The 21,780-nt window shown below is 51.5% G+C and overlaps 1 protein-coding gene across 7 annotated transcripts in view; it reads right to left on the bottom strand.

Moving 5' to 3' along the window:
* Nucleotides 1-21,780, bottom strand: part of Cacna1i (calcium voltage-gated channel subunit alpha1 I) — a 114,589-nt gene that overhangs the window by 60,453 nt on the left and 32,356 nt on the right. For all 7 annotated transcript variants that reach the window (XM_041671728.1, XM_041671733.1, XM_041671729.1 and 4 more), the window contains exons 3-5: nucleotides 20,051-20,162; nucleotides 19,102-19,235; nucleotides 3,169-3,266 (exon numbers count right to left, since the gene is read on the bottom strand). In XM_041671728.1, the coding sequence (XP_041527662.1) occupies nucleotides 3,169-3,266; nucleotides 19,102-19,235; nucleotides 20,051-20,162 (344 nt within the window). The remainder of the gene's footprint in view (nucleotides 1-3,168; nucleotides 3,267-19,101; nucleotides 19,236-20,050; nucleotides 20,163-21,780) is intronic.

The raw sequence follows: 21,780 nt of genomic DNA, 5'->3' as shown, positions 1-21,780 counted from the left end.
CAGAGCCTCGGTAATTGGAACTTCCAGAAACACAGGGATGTTGGGCTTAAGACTGATCCTTGCCCTTCTCCAGAGAACAGGCAAACTGCTGCTTGGGTCATGGAGTAGCCACCTTAGTCCCAAGCCACTTAACAAGCTCTGTACACAGCCATCCAGGGTGGCCCAGGTTCCACAGATGCTCCCATGAGGGACAGACACCGTGACATAACATATACACATTTCCTCCCATGCACACCCATCTGCACGCACTCACATGTGTGCATACATGTTCTCCTGGGAATACATACAGATCTCCATATCCACACACAGAGGTCCAGAAAACATCCAGCAAGAGAAAGACCCACCCCTATATGTCCATCCTATCCCTTTGGGCCTTCTCCCGTTCACTAACATTTCTTCGAATGCCTGCCCCATCGTTGTCAGATCCCAGGCCTGACGAAGACCATGGCGTGAGATCCTGTACTAACGCCCTTATGGATAAGAATACCCTGCCACAGGCCCCTCGCCTCTGAAGTAACCAGGCTTGTAGGCTCCATGCCAGAAACACAGTCTAGAAGAAGGCAGCTACAACTGCTGTCCCCGGGACAGAAATAGAAACATTGCAGGTGAGGCCAGGAAAGAGGGCCCCTGCTCTGGGATCTCAGTGCTGAGGCCCTCAGTGTTTTAAAGCGAATGCCGATGACTCTCAGACCTGGACTCATGGGTACCTCCTCCCTCCCTCTGCCCTGCCCAGCATTAGCCATCGCTTTCTAGCCACTGGAGCAGCTTCTCAGACCAGCTCACCCCACCTTCCTGCCAGGGCCATGTCTGAAACACCCTCCTGATGACCTCTCCTATCCCCCCCAGCCTCAGCCCCACTCCCTGATATTTATCTGGCACCTGCAGCAGCCAGTACCTGGGATCCCCAACAGGCAGAGGCTAGTGACTTCTAGACTTTCGCTCTGACCATGCCCCACTCCCCTTCGCCTCGCCGGTCTTTCCCACTACCAGTTCATTCCCAGGTTTCATGGATCTCAGCTCAGATGCTCTTCCCCATGCTGCATCCTGAGCTTGGCTGGGCCCAAGGCACCACTGTCTGGGCCTTAGCAGCACAAGAGGATGCAGAGATGTGTTTATTGAGCATGTGCATCTCCCACGTGTTTGAGAGGTTCCTTCCACAGTTCTAGGAATGAAATGGCTGAGATCTACCCTGTGTCAGGTTGAGGAGACAGCTCAGTGGGTAAAGTGCTTTCCTCTCAAGCATGAAAACCAGAGTTCCAGTCCCCAGGATCCATGGAAAAGTCAGGCTATCCTGGCAGCCTGCCTGCAATTCTAGCCCTCAGAAGGCAGAAACAGAGCAAACTGGTGAGCTCTGGGTTCAGTTAAGAAGTTGTCTCAAAGAATAAGGTAGAAAGTGATCAAAGAAAATTCTTTGGCATCAACCTCAGGCCTCCATGCATGCAGGCATGTACACACACATGCAAATGCACGTACATACATGTACACTAAGCACACAGACATGAGAGAGGAAGAACAGTTCCTGGCCTTCCCAAACAGATCTGAAAGTCCCAAGTCTATATCCTCCTCCTTCCCTTCCCTATCTTCCCACTCCTAACATAGGGCAGTGGAGGAGGCATCCTACATCTGCTACTTGCTGGCAGTTGCATCCTTCCTTGATCAGGGAACCAGGTCTTCAAGGCTGTTTCTTCATCCCCCAAATAAGAATAGACCAGATTCCTCTTTGAATGATTGTAAGGTTAAAAACATCAAGGGAATACAGACTGGGCAATATAGAGCAGACCTCAAGCAACCTCTCAATTTAAGTTGGGTTTGGCATGGATGGACAGGTATATGGCTATGATAGGTGAATAGATAACTAGGTGGAGAGACAGAAAGTGGGGCAAATGAATAGATAGGTTTATGTGTGAGCTGGTAGATAGATAGATAGATAGATAGATAGATAGATAGGTGGTGGATGGGTAGTAGAGGGATACAGATGAGTGGATAGGTGAGTGGATGGATGGATGGATGGATGGATGGATGGATGAATAGATGGATGGATGGATGGATGGATGGATGACTAGATGGATGGATGGATGGATGGATAACTAGATAGATAGGTGGTGGATGGGTAGTAGAGGGATACAGATGAGTGGATAGGTGAGTGGATGGATGGATGGATGGATGGATGAATAGATGGATGGATGGATGATGGATGGATGGATAGAAAGTGAGTAGATGGTTGGGTGAACATATAGAAGGATGACTGTATAGATAGATGAGTAAATGAGTAGCAGTTGGATAGATAGGTGAGTAGGTAGGTGAGTGGGGGTAGGTGGATGCATGCATTCATGAACAGGTGAGTAGAGGGGTGAATGGATGAACAGAAGGTGAGTGGGTGGGTGGATGGATGGATAGGTGGGTGGATAAATGAGTGGGTGGGTGGATGGATAGTTAGGTGGGTGGATAGATAGATGAGTGGGTGGGTGGATGAATGGATAGGTGGGTGGGTGGATAGATAGATGAGTGGGTGGGTGGATGGATGGATAGGTGGGTGGATAAATGAGTGGGTGGGTGGATGGATAGTTAGGTGGGTGGATAGATAGATGAGTGGGTGGGTGGATGAATGGATAGATGGGTGGATGGATGGATGGATGGATGGGTGGATGGATGAGTGGGTGGGTGGATGGATGGGTGGCTGTATGGATGGGTGGATGGGTGTGGGTGGATGGATAGACAAACGTGTGAATGGATAGGAAGGTGGGTGTGCAAATGAGTAGACAATCCTATGGGTAAGTAAGTGACAGATTCAAGTTCTAAGCCAGCCATGACGGGCTTCCCAGCAAAGGACTAAACTCATTCTCCCTCAGGCTAATCTCTTTTCTTACACAAGCCCCTTTTGACAGTCTGTATGAACCACCCCCAAGTAACCTTTTCTTCCAGAACAGTCAGACTTCCCAAGTGCTGAAATCCAAGTTATTTGAGAACTCAGAGTCATCAAGTCAGTCCCCCTCCCCAGCACTTCTGGGTACCACATGCTGGCCCATGAGTTCAGTGGGAACAACGTGATATCTGCCCAGCACCATGAGCATAGATCTGGCCCAGGAAGGAACTAATCTATCTTCTCTGAGTAAATAAACAGGGCAAGCTGGGCAGGCAGTGATGTGTGGGCAGAGAGGTCCAACTCACTGGGTACACGGTTGATGGCTTTGAGGGGCCTCAGGACACGCACAGTGCGGATAGCTGACAGGTTGATGTTCTGAAGGTCCAGAGAGTATTCAACCATCCTATGAAGAAAGGAGAGAATGAGGGACAGTATAGAAAATACTCAGGACCAGGTCCCAGGGTGGGACCACCCAGCCACCCACGCTCGCTAGAACAGTGAGGAAAGGGACCAAGATCGAGCTGTGATTGGTTCCAGTCTCCTTGTAAGCAGGGTTAGCAGCAGCAACGCACCTGTCACAGGGAGGCTGCAGGTACAGTCAGGAGTGGAAGTGGAAGAAACAGAGACAGGTCCCCACTATAGAGTCAGCACCATGCCAGGTGGCCCCCCACCCTCTAGACCCTATCCATCTGACCCCTGACTTATATCAGCCCTTCTCTTCCAATGTGGATGCTTGGCCATCAGATTAAACCTAGAGAGCTGAGGGACCTCAGGTTGGTATCACATAGAAACTGGGTGTCACTGACATCAATGGTAGCTTTATCAAGCCTCCGTCACAGATAAGGGCCTAAGAGGGACCCACCAAGCCGGGAAACAAAGTCCCAGTAAGAAAGCAAGAGGGTAAGAGAGAGAAGGTTAAAGCCAAGCATCGCACAGGGCCAGCCTCCTCTCTGCCCACGTCACAGCAGCCCGAGGCATCTGGCGGCGCATCTCCAAGACATGACAGGCATTCTGTATTCGTAGGGTGCTGAGGAACGCTGTAACTGGTCAAACACATTCCAGGCTCACAGACACTCCTCAGCCAACCAAAAACCTTTCTCAGGGGTCTCTTCCTCCTGGAGGAGCCACCCCCTTGTCTGTGATGAAATCATGCTTGAGCTAGCCGTTCTCCCGCACACAGCGCTGGAGCCTCAGAAGCTTTTCCACACTGATTCCAGAATGCGCCAGACCAATGTCAGTACCATGGACCCAAAATGTCTCAAGCCCAAGCCTGCTGGGCACGGTGACTCACACAGAGACAGCCTTGGAGCGTCACACTTCCCTAGTCCCCTCTCTGCTCTGCTCCTCATTCCACTTGCCCTGCAGGGCTTTCCTGGCAGTAGCCTCTTCCAGGGAGCCTTCCCAGATCTCACACAGAGCAGATCTTGAAGACCCACACAGAGGTCTATACGCCAGTCAGATGTCAACTGCTGGGACACCACCATCCTCCCCCTGGCTCAAAGATCCCCTCAACAACCGACCTCAGGTGTCACTCAGTAGAGTCTCCCTCATCTCACCCTGGCTCCAGCATGGCTGCTGGCTCCATATGTCACCAGTGTGGGTGGGAAATGAAGGCTTTCCTACACACCCAATAAACCTGTCCAACTGTTGTGAGCCACCGCCCCCTCCTGTCGCTGGAGGAGTAATTGAGCGAAAGCTGCCTCACCTGAGATGCCCCAGTCCATTCCCGGCTCTGTCCACACCTAGCTCTCTGGCAGGCTCCACTCTGTGCACACGACCCCCACGCGTACACACCTGAGCTTGCTCATCTACGCACACACTCGCATATGGACACCCTCAGACACACGCGCTCCTGCTTTAGCCTAAATTTAGAGAGGGGTGACCTCAAAAACAGTGACAGAGATTAGAGTCACAGACAAAGATTTGAGGAGAGGAAGAAGAAGGGAGAAGAAGGAAAGGCCAGCAGAGAGGGTAAGGCTGAGACCTGGCCGTGGGGGAGAACAAGAGAGGCCCTGAGCAGGCAGTAGGGAGCAGGCCGCGTGAGGATTCCATGCGTGGGAGAACCAAACTGTCATTTTCATATTGTGTAGAAAGAGCTCTCCCAGCAGCTGGGGGACGCTTGTGACGGAGGCACTGTGGGGGCGGCACATGCTGGCACACACACACGCACACACACTTGGGTGTTCACCCTGGCATGTTTTTGCTCTGGCACATGAGCACACGCACATACACACCCCGGGCAAGGGGGAGACACCCTGCAGCGTTCACCCACTCCACAGACCCTCTTCCCGCCGACGCAGGTTCTCTGGATCTGGTCGTGAGGGAGTGCTGTGTACATTTTGCTTGGGGGTGTGGGAGAGGAGATTCCCATGGACTGTGCCCAAAACCCTAGGTGGCACACCTGCCTAGCTCAGGACAGAGGGAACATGGAGCCATTCCTACCCCTGTGAAACATTTTTTTAAAATGCAAGTTTGAGAGGTAGAGATAGGCAGAAAATCGGGGGCTGTCTGAGGGCTGTCTGGGCCCTATCCTGCCGACTCTTTGTATCCATCTGCCTAAGCCCCCTCCCACCCCCAAATTTGAGTGCAGCCACTATGCTGAACCTGCCTCTGTCAACCTTGGAGAGAGTCCTGCTCTGGAGCAGCCTCAGCAAGGGAGTCTTCAGGACACCCCCTGCCTGTCCCCAACTCCAGGCCCCACAAGGTCACGTGCTCCAGTGTTTCCCGTCCAGAGCCCCCAGGGCCACAGCCTGGATGATCAGCACTGGGCAAAGCACAGGGCCTGGGATACGGCTGCCACGAGAGGTTCAGCATCTTGGTGGGATGTTCTCTGACACTGTCTCCCACAACCAGGGAGAAGAGACAAGCTGCCTGGATGCTGGATGGCATGTGGGCTGCAGCTGGATATCACCAAGGCCCAGCTAGTAAACAACAGGCTGAACACCTCCTCGCAGTGGGAAGTTGATGGGACGCACAGGCTTGGCCTCAGACTCAGCAAACCCCTCCACTCTGGCTCCCTAGAAGATGCAGAGCAGCTGCAGCCAGAAGCACATTAGAACCCTCAAAGCTCAGACAGAACAAACCTAGATAGATGCTGCACACTAGCCCAGCCCCTGCCCTCCACCCTGGACCTCACCCTCTAGGGCTTCGGGCAGGAGCACACCCTCACAATGAGCTGCAAAATTTCCTGAGACCCATCTGTGCATCCCTCAGGCTCTCAAAACAAACAAACAAACAAACAAACAACAAAACCCTCCACTCCCCCCCCCCATGAAAGTTCTTGTAGAATTTATTATCAAAATCTGAATTCCTAGCTTCCTGGCAGCCCACTGAAAATGTGATATTACCAAGTTCTTAACAACATGAACAGAACACTAAAGCTTTGTTCCTCTTAAGACTTCTATGCCCCATGACCCCATTGGAACATTCTGCTATGGCTGTTTCCTGTCTCAGGGAGGAGTACAGTCAAATTTATTTGGGGATAAGAAGCACACATTAGGTGCACAGTGGAGAAGCTAGAAGCTTTCATTCTTCCCAGAGCGGAACATGACCAAAAGGATGTTGGACATGTGTGGGAGGGACAGGGAAGAACACTTGACTGGGAGACACGGGCTATGAGTTTAAGTTTCTGCCCTAGGAACCTCACCATCCTGACAGAGACTCTTGCACCAGCAAGTCCAACCTGGGACAGCTGCTGCCATCTCTACCATCCCTGCTGATACTACGTCACTGTCCCTGTCTTCTGACAGCTGTGACAGCCTCCCTCCTGTTCTCCTGTCTCCTGCTTTCCCCTCCCCCCAGCCCAGCCACATCGCAAATCTAAGTCTCCAGTGGAGCTGTGCTTCCCTAAAACCTTCCATGGCTCCCATTGCTCTCAGAAAAAAGGTCAGACTCCTGACCACAGCCTTTAAGGCTGTCCCCAGGCTGGCCTTGCCCCTCTTCCCTGCTCCTACCTTCAGTGCCCTAGGTGCCAAGCAAGGTTCAAGGACACCTTAGGCAAACACCTCACTCCCCTCCTTTCTGTCTTCTTAACGGCTCTTCTCTCTCTGCACCATCACCCCCTGTTCTGCCTCCTCACAAGCCCACACTTCCTAGCAGGGATGGAGTCCCCTCTTCTGAGTCGAAGACTCAGACTGCTCATTCACTCAAGAACTGATCCAGGAAAGATGAAAAGAGGGGGAAAGTAGTAACAGGGCGGTCCAGGAGCCCCAAGAGAACACAGAGACATCTGGGAGCTGGAGCAGCAAGGCTGGGCTGCAGCACAGGGGCAGAGAGCTTGCCTACCATGTGCAAAGCCCTGGGTTCTATTCCCAGAACAGGGTGCAGGGAGGTGGGCCAACAGCAACAGCACCTGCAGCCACCCCCAAACACAGTGTGGCACTAGGCATGCCTCTGACCTTCATGGCCAGCTTCACCTGCTGCCTACACCCTGGAGACACTCAACCTATTGTGAATAACCCCACCCACTCTGTGCTAAAAGCCATCCCCTCCTCCTGTCACCAGGAAAGTGGTCTCTGAGCCCCTGGTCCTAGCTCCTAACAAGCTGCTGAGTGGGTGAGTAACCACGGGGCTGACTTCCCTCAGGCCCCAAGTAAGACATCGCTTTCAAGAGTGAGAGATTAATTCCTAATTACACAGTTACTTTTATCACACGTTTCGGTGCTAAAAGTCTTTAAGGAAAGAGAAGTCAACAACCCCCCTCTGCCTCCTGCCAGCTCCCAAGCACCTAACTGGGCAAAGCGGTTTGGCTTAAAAGCACTTCCACCGAGGAACCTCTCCAGGGGAAGAGGGACTGTCCTCCCTGAGTGGCCGGGAGCAGGTGGGGGCCAGGTGAGAAGGAAGCAGATAGGATGAGGGGGCTCCTCAGGGTTTCTTGTGGTGTTCCTGAGAAAGAACCCTACCTTGAAACTCCTGGCTCCAGGGAGAGGCCCAGGACTGCTCAGATAAAGGGGCATCCCCCTGACTCGGTCACTGTCACAGGGTCAGAATGGGCATGCAGCCCCAGGTTGTCCTTGAGGGTAATCCAGGCCTTGGGCTGGGCCAGGTGAGAGGAGACCCCTTCCCTAAATATGTGGCCTGGAAACCGGAGGCATGAGGACCACTTTGCCTCAGTGTGGCCTGAGGATTGCACCAACACAGAAGGCTGGGGAAGAGCTGCGGGAATAGGGCCCAGGGATGGAGCAGCTCTGCTCTCAAATTCTGCCTCCTTTCTTCCCTTGAGGCTTGAGGGACAGGGAGCCTGGGTGCCTTGAGCTTCTGCCACCTGCCACTCAATCCTGGCAGGCTGGGAAGGGCCTCTCGAGCATTCAGAAGACACCAAGCAGACACACACATCCCCAGGTAAACTCTCCCACAGTCGGATTATTGCGCCTGTTGTCCGCAGAAGAGGAAGTCAAGACCCAGAGAACACCGAGGGGACACAGCCAGGTGTGGAAAAACCTATTCCTACCCCCATCTCATCACAGTTCACGAGCCCCCCCCCTCAGCTAACCCAGGGACCACAACGCACAGCAGCAAGATGGCCAGCATCCTTGGAGGTGGTATGGTTCAGTGGTCAGAGCATGTTATGGGGTTTCAGTCCCAGCTCACTATCGGTACACCAGTGACCTTGAATAGAACATTCAACGGAGCAGGATTCTAACACAGACTCGGGGCTTAGAATAGGATCTGGCTTGAGGAAGGGACAGTAGGTATGAGCCATCATGAGTTTTTTGTTTTTTGGATTTTTGGGGGGTTTTGTTTTTTTTTGTTTTGTTTTGTTTTGTTTTTTTGTTTTTTTTGTTTTGTTTTTTTTTTTTTAGCTTTTACAGCTCACCCACAAGTCACATGTACCCTGAAGGAAGAGGTCATATTCACCCAGACAGGAAGATCCAGGGAGGCCCGGGCTATAATTCTTTAACCCCTTTGGCCCCATCCCCAGCACTGCCCATGACCCACTGTACTCCAATGTCCGGCAACGACCCCAGCTCTCAGAGTGTTCCAGGCCCCTTTGGTCCAGTCTTTGTATCTCAAGAGTCCTTTTTGGCTTTCCCAGGCCCACCCCAAGCTGAGCTGAGCCCTCCTGCCTTGTATCTATCTCACTGTTGCTTACTCGGCACATCTCAGATCCTCAGAGATGCCTCAGGGTCCCAGCCAGGTCCCCAGCACTGAGCGCATGCAGGCTCCCTAGTCATGAGAGCTTGTCAAATAAATAGCTTGAAGAACAAGATAGGGGGAAAAAAGAGCCTTTGGAGCTACTGCCTTTCCAGATGCACCGAGGGCTGGTATCTACATTTGCTTCCTCCATCTCTGGGAGAACCCTGTGGGGCTTTCTTAAGATGCAGTAGAAGACTGGGCTCATGGCAGAGAAGATGCGGAGGTGGGGATGGCGGATCATCGGTCAGCAGGCAGCTGGAGAGGACTCAGCGGGTGTCACTTGACAACTAAACCATCACCCTAGGACACTCGCCTGACGCCCAGCACACAGTAGGGGTCTTGGTGGAGCACATGCAGCAAGAATGAGAAGCAAAGGGAGGAGGCACCACAAAAATGGCATCATGGCTCTTGACTCAGGCCAGTTCCTTCACAGTCATGGTGATTTTGCCCATGACTGTGGTCAGTTTATATCCCTTCCAAAGTCATAGGCTAAAGTTCTAACGAAAATCATGGGACAAAGAGGTGGTGTTCTTGGAGTACATTAGGGTGAAATTGGTGCCCTTACAGACTAAACAAAGAAAACTGTTCAACCCCTTATCCATGAGGGTGTACCGAGGAAACATATCTGTGAGGTAGTGGACCCTCACCAGGTTCCAAACTCTCCTGCTGCAGCTTGACCTTGAAATCCCAGCCTCCAGAACTGGGAATACACGTCTGCTGTCTATAACAATAGCTCCCGGTACCCAGGCAGTTGTGGTGTTCCCTTACAGCATGCCAGTGCTAAGATACCCATAGTTCCTCCCACAAAGTCTCCAAGTCCAGGAGGCTGAGACGGTTAAGCCCACTTGACTTCTGAGGACAGTGAATGTAACTGTGCTAGCCTCAGTTCACAACTCAGGGGGGGTTCTGCACAAGGAAGGATAGCTACAAAATCTCAGGACAGGTGACAAAGACAGATCCCAGGAAGGTGGGAACCTAGGGGGCTCCAGGAACTCGGGGATCAAGGGACTCAAGACGCTCCCACGGCCGGCCTACATTCAGTGCTGTTACCCTTTCCCAGGGCCGTGAGAGAAATGCACGGTGCTCAGGCAAATATGTCTGTTTGTTTTGTTTTGTAGACAGTCTTCCTTTTGTGACTCAAACTCTCAACAACCTTTCTGCCTCAGACTTGTGACTGCTAGGTTTATAGACGAGCTGAGCCCCATGACCCACTCAGGAATGCCTGATTGTTTTGTTTTGCCTGTGTCTTTGTATAGCGTGTATTCATGTCCCCACGTGTGAGGACGCATGTGTGCGTGTGAACGCCTGAGTTCGATGTTGGGAGTCTTCCTTGATTGATCTCCACCTTTATTCGTTAAGTCAAGTTCTCTTAACTGAACCCAACGCTCACCAATATCAATAGTCTAGCCAGGGATTCCCTGACTTGGCCTTCAGAACTTTGGAATTAAAGGTGAGCTACCATGTCCTCCTGGCTTCGAAGAGAGTACCAGAGTTCCAAGTTCTAATCATCAGGCTTGTGAGGTGAGCCCAGTATGCACTGAGCATCCTCAATGAATGATTTTTTTATATGCCTCCCACCTCTTTCAATGTCTGCCTCACTTGAGTGAGCTCAGACTAGTCTTGGCACCCCTCCCCGGGGTGGGCTATGATACTGGGAAGAAGGGGAAGGGACACCATAAGCTCTGCCACAGGCAGGAGGAAACAAACATCCCTCACAGCTTCCTGAGTGTCAGTAAGACTTCCCAAGACCTTGGGACAGGCCAGTGGGATAATTTTGACTTCTGAAAAGGTGACACTCCCTCATACCTGGGGTGAACATGGGCTCCAGGGCAGCCAGATGTGAGCAAACCCAGATCCCCCGTGTACAGTGGTGACCTGGAGTGGGCCACTAACTTCTATGAGCCTCCATTTCCTCATGGGCAAAGCAGCTTTAACAACCTGAACCTCTTGAGATCCTGAGGCTGAGGACGTGATGGGAGATGTAAAAGATTCCACCCCTCAAGCAAGCCTCCTGCTACCCAAGCTTCTGGCTGCACTCCAAGGAACCCAAGACCAGGGATTCCTCCTACCCCCTATATCCTCCTGGGATAGCCTCCTTATTCTCAAGCTATGAGGCATGGGTAGAGCTGACATCCACCCAAACTGGCTCAGGAAAGAACACAGAGCCCACTCCAGCCAATTGGAGCCAAAAAGGCTCAATTCTGGGCCTCAATGGCTGAGCAGAAAAGGAAAGATGAGTAACTGTGGGGAGAAGAGGACACCATCAGCAAACACCGGGGAGGAGTGCTAGCCCCAGAAAACAGAGAGGGCTGCACAGACAAAAACATCTGTCCAGAGTCCGGAACCAGCCATGATGGAAGGCAAGGCTCCTCTGTAAAGGAGCTAGGAGAATCCCTTCACCACATGATTTTGAGGTTCCTGCCTGACTCACACCTGTCCTATATGACTCACCAGGCAGGTCTGAGGATCTCAAGCAACTCACCCATCCCTCATGGTGGCTACCATCTTGTTTCTATGGAAACAGGCCCACACAGTGACCATCACCTATTCCAACCAGCCCTGTATGCAAATGAAACAAGCATTTACACTCAGATTCTGTCTGGAACCTTCCCAGGTCCACACCCACCCAATCACAGCTTCTCACTCCAATCTTTAGCACCTCGTCCAACAGATCGGAAAGCAATGCAGCCTGAGCCTCGGGAGCCATGTCCTTGACCCAAGGCCAGGCTCTGGGGACCTGCCATCAGAGAGAAGACCTGTAAAGTCCCAAAGTAAAGTGATCAGTGACACAGCACACAGGGCCTCTTGAGTCTCTTGGCAACTAGAGGGCTCCCCTGAGCCCCACATAACACAAACACAACCCATGGGAGGAAGGCTCCTCCACCGGCTTCAGCAAAGAGCCAGTAATGAGCCTCTGACCACTGACGACGGCTGGACCCACTGGCAGGCACTGGCCTCTGTGACACTTGTATGATCGGTACCCACTTTAGATTCCTCAGCAGGGCACAGACCCTGCCCAGCCAACCTGGTCAGAGCTACAGAAGTGACAACTAGGGGCCTTGGCTTCAGTGAGGACACTGCCTACCTGATATGAACCTTCTTCTGCAGTCTGACTCGACCCCACAGAAGAGCTCTTGATTGGCTGAGCCAAGTTCAAAGAGGTTCCCTGCTTCCCTTGCCTCCACGTAGCCAAGAGTAGCCATGAGCTGTGGCTCCGGCCAAGAGCAGTAGAGAAGGGAGGGATTTGGTAAAGAAAACATTGTTTTCTGACCCATGTAGACAGGCATGGCTGGCATAGCCATCTCTCTATCCTTCCATATAGCCTTCAACTCAGATATCCATAGCTCCAGACACTGTCTGTGACCACGAAAGAAAAGACCCAGAAAATCACAAGGACATTAGCTCCTGCATGGCAATGCTTTCACACTAACCAGCACGGGGAGTCATGACCCTTCACCTCTCACAGCTCCCTACGGAGGTCATATGAGCCAGCTTCTCTGACAGCAGCCACAGACCACCACAGCTGGACCCCTAGATCAGTGCAGATCCCTAGGTCCCGCTGTGCCTGATAGGCCCTCATGCCTGGAATGGGACCCAAGAGGCTGCCCCCACGACTCTGCTGCTCTCTGAAACATGGAGAGGGGTGAAAGGCTGTGTTTGAAGGTTGAGGAGACTGCTCATCCCAACTGCTACGCGTGACTATGCTCCTCCCTCATGGGCCATACCCAGAATGCCTTTAGTGGGCAGAGAGGTGGGCTTCTCCATAACCTGTAGATAGAGCCCCCACCCCTTTAGTCTTCCCCGGCCTGCCACATGCATTTAAGGCAGAGTAGGAGAGAGTGCTGGATACTCAGGTGAGAGGGTCTTGCGACAAGGCTAGCTGGGATAATCCTCAGTGTGTCACCAGGACCTTAGAAGAAGAGGGGTAGACACTGCTTGCATCTCCTCTGGGAAAGAATGTTAGCAGCACAAGCCTTGTCCCTCAGTCAGCAGCTCTTTTCTGCACGGAGGCCCTCCCTGTGATGTCACAGTCCTCAGGTTTCAAGGGCTTTCAGAGTCAAAGTGCTGGCACTTGCTCCCTCCCTTCATCCACCTAGGAGCCCACAGCCCCACCCAGGTTCCTGCTCCCCCAAAGATGGGCTTTTAACTCTTAACAGAGTTGTCTCACTCCCGCCTGGCTGCTGACAGTGGTCACTTCATAAAGGCCTGGGCATGGAGGATGAGACGGAATTCATCATGATGTCAGAAGGGATATATACAGGCGAAGAATATCTCAGGTTCAAGACAATAATTGAATATTTCATGACCCCCTAATGGACAAGACAGGAGAGAGCAGCTTAAGAGGAAGGTGGTAGAGTGGCTGAGCCACACCTCAAGAGTCGTGGTGACGGCCTGCCTCTGTCATGGGGTGGGAGAGAATGACGGGGCTCTCAGCCTAGACTGAGCAAAAACAGAAAGGGACAGAGAACAGCTGGATCCCTACTCCAGAAACCCCTCTGTGATGAAAGTACCAGCCACAGAGCAAAACTCGTTGTTGTAAAAGTCACCTGCTATCAACCCCAAGGTGAAGGGACCCGGCTTGGAGGGCAAGCGTGACTGTGAGACAAGCTATCAGAGCCTACATGTTGCTGGGATGGTACAGCCTCTCCCATCTGCCCCAAAGCCATTGTCACTGCAGGCTATGATCCTATTCTCTGGGAAAGAATAGAGACAGCATGACGAAGTCCAGCAGTTGGAGCTTTCTGAAAACACTGTCCTCGGACAAGCGGTGGAAGGAACTGGGATGTTTTGTCCTAAAGGGAAAATGAAGCCCCCTCTAGACTTCTGGAAGGCTGTGGAGAGTCTGTACATAAAACCCTTCCTGTGGCCTCAGTTTCCCCATGTGAGAGGCCCCAGATCTGTCTCCTAGCCTCATCTCTCAGCTCCACACATTCCAGAATATTAGCCTTCCACCTAAGATTCCACTGTCTTTTCTCTGCTGGACCGTTCCCATGTCTGCTCTGTGTCTGGAGGACATTCCGACCCCTGGTAGATACTGGACCCGTGTCCTTGGGTCACTCTGGTCCTTCTAGGCAGTATTGTGGAGCCATTTAGAACCTGTCTGTGATGTGTGTTTTGCATTTCTTTTCTACACTCTGAGCCCCATGACGTCAGGAAGGGCGTCTGTCTCCCTTATCTTGTATCCCCACTTCCCAGGACAGTTTGGTGTCCAATAGCACCTCAGTAAATGCCGAGTTGAGAATGAACGGTACTAACAGGTGGAAGCCACAGACAGGCAGAGTTTAGCGAAGTGAAGGAACTTCCCAGCTCTTTCTTCTGTTCCGATTTGAGACTGGCTGCCTTGCATGATAGTGAGCTCTCTGCCGGAGCAGCGTACAAATGGGGCCTCCCGTCTCAATTCAGCACGGCTGTGACCTCTAAGGAACCTTGCAACTCAAAGGTTCTGTGTCACCCTCTGTGTCTTGGAAGAAGCAGCCGGTAATTTGGGGAAGGGGTGGAGCAGGAAGGGAAGAAATATCCTTGGGATGTCAGGCCTGTTACTCTGGAAACAGAACGTTTATAGTACTGGTGGGACTTGGGGGGATGGGTGGGCAGCTCTGGAGGTGGTAAGAACCAGGTGGGGGTGGGAAGGGCAAAACTGGGCTCTGGAATACCAGCTATAACCATCACCCTGCCCTCTCCACCCACACCATTCTTAGGATAGTAAAGACCCTACAGACAACAGTAGGTCTGCTTCCGCATCTAGCACAGGGTAGGCCTGCGGGTGTTCTGACTCTGAGAAAGTCTCCCAGGAAGCTGATGGACAAGTTGCATCATCTGTAGGTCACAGTGGAGGTGACAATGCAGGGCTCTCTCTCTCTCTCTCTCTCTCTCTCTCTCTCTCTCTCTCTCTCTCACACACACACACACACACACACACACACACACACACACACATACACACACACACACACTCAGTTCATACAGTAAGACTGTGAAAACATGCTTTGCTATCAGCCCCGTGCGAGCTTTTCCTGATGCTAAGGGTGGCGGTCAGAAGATCCTACCTCCCAACTTGTCCCAAGAACTGGGTGTTGAGGCTGGTCCAGGTCCTCTCCTTGCTCAGCTTGGAGATCCCAGTGTGCCAGCACACAGGAGGGGAACAAGAAACAGAGCTGAGCTTGCGGTCTGTGCGGCAGGGGCCGGAGAGCTTCGAGACGGGAAGGGTAGACCCAGCCAACAAAATGACATTTGTGAGACAAGAGTTGGGAAAAGCTGTCTAATGTGCCGCACACCTTCCATCTCAACACTGGAAAGTTGAAGGCAGATGATCTCTGTGACTCCACAGCCAGCGTAGTCTACATAGTGAGGCCCAAGCTAGTCAGGGCTGCACAGCGAGGCCTTGTTAGCATGAGCTAACAGATGTACCTGATGATTCTTCGGTATCTAGGGGACAATACCTTTGTTTGATTTATTCTTTCCTGCTAATTAAAAGGTGTAGCCACTGGGAAATTGCAAGCTGATTTGTGGATTTTTACCAGGCAAAGATGGATGCAATTTCTGCCCAACAGGAAAGACTTCTGCCTATCGCCAGCCTGCGCTGTCTTCGTGGGAGGCCATCACCACATCATCACTCAGCTCGAGTGCTTCCTCTTCTACACCTGCTCCCAGATGCTGTGTCACCACCTCACCTGTCCCCGAGTCAGCGGAATAACCAGGGACATTTCTCAGAACAACACGGCACTCTCGTATCTGTACAAGGGTCACTTTTCTTCACATCTGGGTTTTTTTTTTCAGCTTTTGGAAATGATATTCTGATCTAAGTTTCCTTCCAGAATCAGGGACTTTAGAACAACAACATTAGTACTCCAAGGAGATGTGGGTGAACAGCACAACCATAAAACAAAACCAGGTACAAACTGTTCCAAAACCCAGACAACACAACAGCAAGAAGACATCCAGGGGATGGAAATGACAGAGAAGGGGACAATTCTAGCAGGGGCAGGGAAGGGGGAATGGACCCTGCTGAGCCAGGGGTGACACACAAAGCTGAGTCCAGAACTCCCTCTTGTGCCAGGTGAACACAGGACAGATACAGAGACAAGAGAAGGGAGAGACAGTCCAGCTAACAGGAACTTGAGGAAGACAGAGCAGGAGAATGAGTTAGAAAATCAAAGAAGAAACAGGGCAAGTACTTTGAGCCAACGGGGCCCTTGAAGCTGGAACCACAAGTTCTAGATAACCAGGAGAAAGCCTGAATTCTGAAGACAAGGAGGAAAACAGCCAGTTTCTCAGCTGGACAAAGGTTTGGGCTCCGTGCAGCCCCATGCTATCGATTCACGTGGCACAATGTCACCAGTTCTAAGAGAGTAAAGTCACAGTCCTATGAAAGAGCAGACACACTCCGTCCTTCCCATCCCAAGATCAAAGGGATGAGCTTGCACAGCCAATATTAAAAACTGATACTCTCCAAAACCTTTCCTTTGAAACTCTACTTACGGGTATTCTCCAGTCAGCCCCAGGGAAAATGCACCTGACAAAGGTGATGCCCTGGTACCCAAGAAACCATCTGATGTCTACCTGTCTTCAGGTGGGCTCCAAATCCCTAGGGACAAGGGGGCCTGGAGTCTGAAGAGCACCATCAGGAAGGGATGCTTGGAACAGAGTGGGGACACAAACTGTCGCGTTTCAGGACAGAGCCTGAGAACTCCTGGACTGCTACTCTAGTCATTTGTAGGTGTCTCCGCTGTCCCTTACGGATGGCAAAGTACTCGTGTGCAAACACATACATATGCTCACACACACACTACCGGGCATGCACACTTCCCTGGTCACCAGCCTTGTTCTTTCCTGATTCCTGCCATGTGGAGCCCTGGCTAAGTATGGTTAGTACCTGTTTGCCTCCCATGTGCTACCTTCTCAGGACAGAATTCAAGTCCCCGTGTCCCAAGCCTGGTTCCATCAGGCTCCTGGGTCAAATGATCTCAGCAAAATACAGCACCTTGCTCAGAGCCCTAGTCCAAGTGTGGGCAGACCTCACCACGGCAGAGCTATGGACACTGTCCTAGCCAGTGAGCCTGGCAAGACTGGCCTGCATGTGGCCTTCTCTCCCCCTCAGCTGGCCTCCAGGCAGCACCCACATTCAGCAGAACCCTCTGCATCCCTGGCTGCTGAACAGACTCCAGGAAAGCAGGAAGGAAGTCTGAGTGACGCTCCAAATGGGTAAAATGGGACCTAGTTTCCCCTGGCTTCTCTGACTGTAGAATGTGGCTTTTTCTTTTTCATCAAGTCTTATTCGATGACCCAGGCTGGTCTTAAATTCCTGGGTTAAGTGATCCTCCCACTAAAGCCATTCGTGCTTCATTAGAAGTGACCAGAAATGGGGTCAAAGGACGTCTAAATCTGCCCTCTATCCAGACTGCTGAGCAACCATAATAGTGATAATGGTGATGCTAACTGTGATGATGGTAGTGATGATAACGGTGATGATGGTGGTGATGATGGTAGTGATAATGGTGATGATGGTGGTGATGATGGTTGTGATAACGGTGATGATGGCGGTGATGATGGTGATGCTGACTGTGATGATGGTAGTGATAACAGTGATGATGGTAGTGATAACGGTGATGATGGTAGTGATAATGGTGATGATGGTGGTGATGATGGTAGTGATAATGGTGACGATGGTGGTGATGATGGTTGTGATAACGGTGATGATGGTAGTGATAATGGTGATGCTGACTGTGATGATGGTAGTGATAACAGTGATGATGGCGGTGATGATGGTAGTGATAATGGTGATGCTGACTGTGATGATGGTAGTGATAATGGTGATGATGGTGGTGATGATGGTGACGATGGTGGTGATGATGGTTGTGATAACGGTGATGATGGTAGTGATAATGGTGATGCTGACTGTGATGATGGTAGTGATAACAGTGATGATGGCGGTGATGATGGTAGTGATAACAGTGATGATGGCGGTGATGATGGTAGTGATAACAGTGATGATGGCGGTGATGATGGTAGTGATAACAGTGATGATGGTAGTGATAACTGTAATGATGGTAGTGATAACGGTGATGATGGTGGTGATGATGGTAGTGATAACGGTGATGATGGTGGTGATGATGGCTGTGATAACAGTGATGATGGTAGTGATAATGGTGATGCTGACTGTGATGATGGTTGTGATAACGGTGATGATGGCGGTGATGATGGTAGTGATAACGGTGATGATGGTGGTGATGATTGCTGTGATAACGGTGATGATGGTGGTGATAATGGTGATGCTGACTGTGATGATGGTTGTGATAACGGTGATGATGGCGGTGATGATGGTAGTGATAACAGTGATGATGGTAAAGGTGGTAGGGATGAGGATGTGGTGGTGACAATGACGATGGTGACAACGATGGTAACAATAGTGGTGGTGATGATAACTGTGGAGATGATGGTGGTGATGGTTACGGTGATGATGATGATGGCAGTCATGGGGATAACGATAATGGTTATGATAATGATGGTTTTAATCATGACAGTTTGCAGTAAGAAGATGATGTGGCAATGAAGATGACTATAATTATGACGGTGAAAATGAGATGATGGTGAGTGATCATAATGATGGTGAGGCTAATGATAATGATGATGATGGCAATGATAACAGAGGTTATGGTGGTGGTGATGACTAATGATAACAGCAAGGTAGTGAGAGAGGCGGAGATGAAAGTGACAATGATGATAATAATAATGGTGATGGTTATGATGGTGATGGTGGTGCTGCTGCTGCTGATGGCAGCAACACTTCCTGGTGTTCATTCTGACCGAGTGAATCTCTTTCCTCCTGTTTTACAGTTGGGGAAATGGAGGCTCCACAAAGTTAAGTGACTTTCTCAAAAGCATTCAATTAATCATCATAAAACACCCAGTCTACACTGCCCATCTAGGAGAGATGTTCATGGTGGCCGAAGGACCGGACAGCTGTCTGTCCACAGAGGGCACCATTTCTCCTGTCCCCTGAACCAGAGGCCCCACATCCTCACACAGCATCACCATCAGCCCCCAGAAGCCCCTGGGCTACCTACGCGGCAGCTGGCATGCATCAACAACAGCTCATTACCTACCCTGCCATGACGATGAAGAAATCCAGGCGATTCCACGTGTCCCCAAGGTAGCACTTCTTGCCAAAAATGCCCAGGGCCACCATCTTAAGCACCATCTCCATAGCGAAGAAGATGAAGATGAAGTCATCAAAGACCTGCGTGGCCGGAGAAAGACAGCACAGGACAGAGTGAACTCTCAGGGCAAGAGTGGAAGTCAGAGCCACTGTGGGGTCAAAGGTGGGGCAGGAAGAGAACCTCCGAGGCCCTGGTCCACTCAACCACTTCACAGAGAGGAGTCCCGGGCCCAGAGAAGGGATGAAGTTACCAAGGTTACACAGCCCACTTTCTCCATCGTTTTAGCTTAGGCAATGACAAATGTCAGGGCTGAGCACCAGGCTCTCCCTCATTATCTCTGCTAACTGTCAAACACTAGGACAGATGGTGGAACTACATTCTCACCCCTAATTCTTGCAATGGCGTACATTGGGTAGCCCACTTTAGAGCTAAATAAGCAAGACCCAGAGAAGTCAAGCAACTTGCCCCAGGTTACACAGCAACTACATAGCGGAATTAAAATGAAACTCAGGTCTGACTCCCAGGGATGGGCCTCAAATATGCTACTTCTGCAAAATGGGTGCAGCCCTGGAGCCCTGTTTGATGGTTCCTCAAACCCTGCCCACCCACGCAGATGCCACATCAGGGCCCACCCAGGATCTGAGAAGCAAGAACAAGAGAAATGCACGAGGACACTCCTAAAAGACATGGGGAGGGGGACGACTAGGGAACCAGGCAGGCTATAAGCAGAGAAGCGTCAGCCAGTGCACTTCACTGGTGTGAATGGGCTGGGGTGAGGAACCAAAGGGGGCTGGAGGGGCAGTGAGGTAGGAGAAGTAGGAGGTGCCAGAGTGGAGCCCTGAAGTTGAGAGGACACCCCAGCTGGGAGGGGGGAAGGAACAACTCGGAGGCTCACCTGCAGGATCTTGCAGCGGTCTGACAAGCATTCCATGTCGTCGCATGGCTGGTACATGCCCAAGGTCACACAGTTCAGCAGGATGACCAGCATGCTCACACACTCGAACCATGTACACAGAGTCAAGGACAAACTGGTTGCAGTGCGGCTTAAGGTGCTACGCTCCTGAATGTGACATCCCAGGAACAGACACATGGCCCATTTCTTCCCTCCTTCCGGCCTGTGTGGACCCCACAGTGGCCCAGGTCCATGACAGTGTGCAGTGTGCAGCTGGCCCTTCCCAACCACAGCAGAGAGACCAAGGCCATGCCCTGCAAGGAACCAAACCAAACCACCAAAGCTTCCAGTGTAGAACTCCCCGGTCCCATGCAGGAAGGACTGGCTCCCAGAAAGGTCCCCAGCCCCAATAGCTCTGATGCCTAAACCCTTCTTTGACCACCTTCTCCCCTCACCCACCCTCCCTCTGCAGAGGCCTCCTACTTCCAGTTTCAAGGGCTCTACTACATATCTGAGGCCTCCTGGACACATTCTCCTGACCCGCCTATCTCTGTAGTCCGCCTCTGGCTGATGCTCGTAGGTCATCCCGACCCAAAGGGTCGGTCTCCCCATCCTCTGGCTGACACTTGTAGGTCATCCCCACCCAAAGAGTCAGTCTCCCCAGGCTCTGCCCAGCAGAAAACTGCTGCCTGGAGCCAGACTAAGATTAGTTCTTCACTCGGCCACAAGCCACCAGCAGGATAAGGCAAGCTACAGCCCCGGCAGAGGCAAACTTCCTAAGTGCCCCTTCCCCCTGCTAACAACCCCTTAGGCCATGGCTGACTCCACCCACATTTGCCTATCTCACTCTATCTAATCAGGCACTCAAAACTCAGAGTTCTTAGGGCTGTGTTACTCACACTTAAGCCCCTAGTTGTCATGATCTAGCTGAGAGAGCTGAAGTCTGCTCGTTTCTCCCAAAATGGCCTCTCCTCTCTTGTCCAAACCATGGGGCCTAAGGAGATCTGTACCTCCAGAAAGTGCAGCATGGTAAAATGAAGTTAAACCACACATGGCATAAACGACTAAAGTCAGACTCAGGGGTGAACCTCCAGACTGAAGGCCCTGACTTCCCTTGAAGGTGACCCAGAGGGGTTTCTCGTTTACTAGGAGGGAGTCTGACAGCCCCTGGCTCCAGCTGTCTACACACGTCTATCCCTGACCCCGTCACTTAGCATCTGGGTACAGAGTGGTGATGTGTTGTCAGAGAGACCAGGGCCTGCATGAAAACTCCAGTCCCAGCATGGCTCTGGAGTCTCAAGCAAGCCCATTCCCATTCTAAGCTCCCAGAGGTTCCTTACTTGAGTTTAGTGGTACCTCACAGGTCCACAGAAGCTGTCCCAACCCCTCCTCTTTAATGGCATCAGTGAGCCATTAAAAACACCTTTAATCCCGACACTTGGGAGAGAGAGGGAGGCAGACCTCTGAGTTCAAGGCCAGACTTGTCTGCAGAGAGAGATCTAGGATGACCAGGATTACACAGAGAAACCCTGTCTTGAAAAAACAAATAAACAAACAAAAAAATCAGGAAGATGTTTCCTCCTCTGCTCAGAGTCCTGCTATGACTCCCAGTTTCTCCTGGCATAAGTACAGAAGCCCTTCCCAAAGCCGGCCAGCAAGACCCTACCTTCCTCTCCTTCCCCTGAATGCCTTCCTCCAACCTGGGGCCTCCTGCTTATTCTGTCTGGTCTCAG

The sequence above is a fragment of the Microtus oregoni genome, unplaced genomic scaffold, assembly GCF_018167655.1.
Source record: "Microtus oregoni isolate MIOR12 unplaced genomic scaffold, Mior012 000022F_ref0000154, whole genome shotgun sequence".
In the NCBI taxonomy this organism is placed as follows: Eukaryota; Metazoa; Chordata; class Mammalia; order Rodentia; family Cricetidae; genus Microtus; species Microtus oregoni.
Note: the sequence above shows the minus strand (reverse complement) of the source record. Positions and strands in the feature narration are given on the sequence as shown.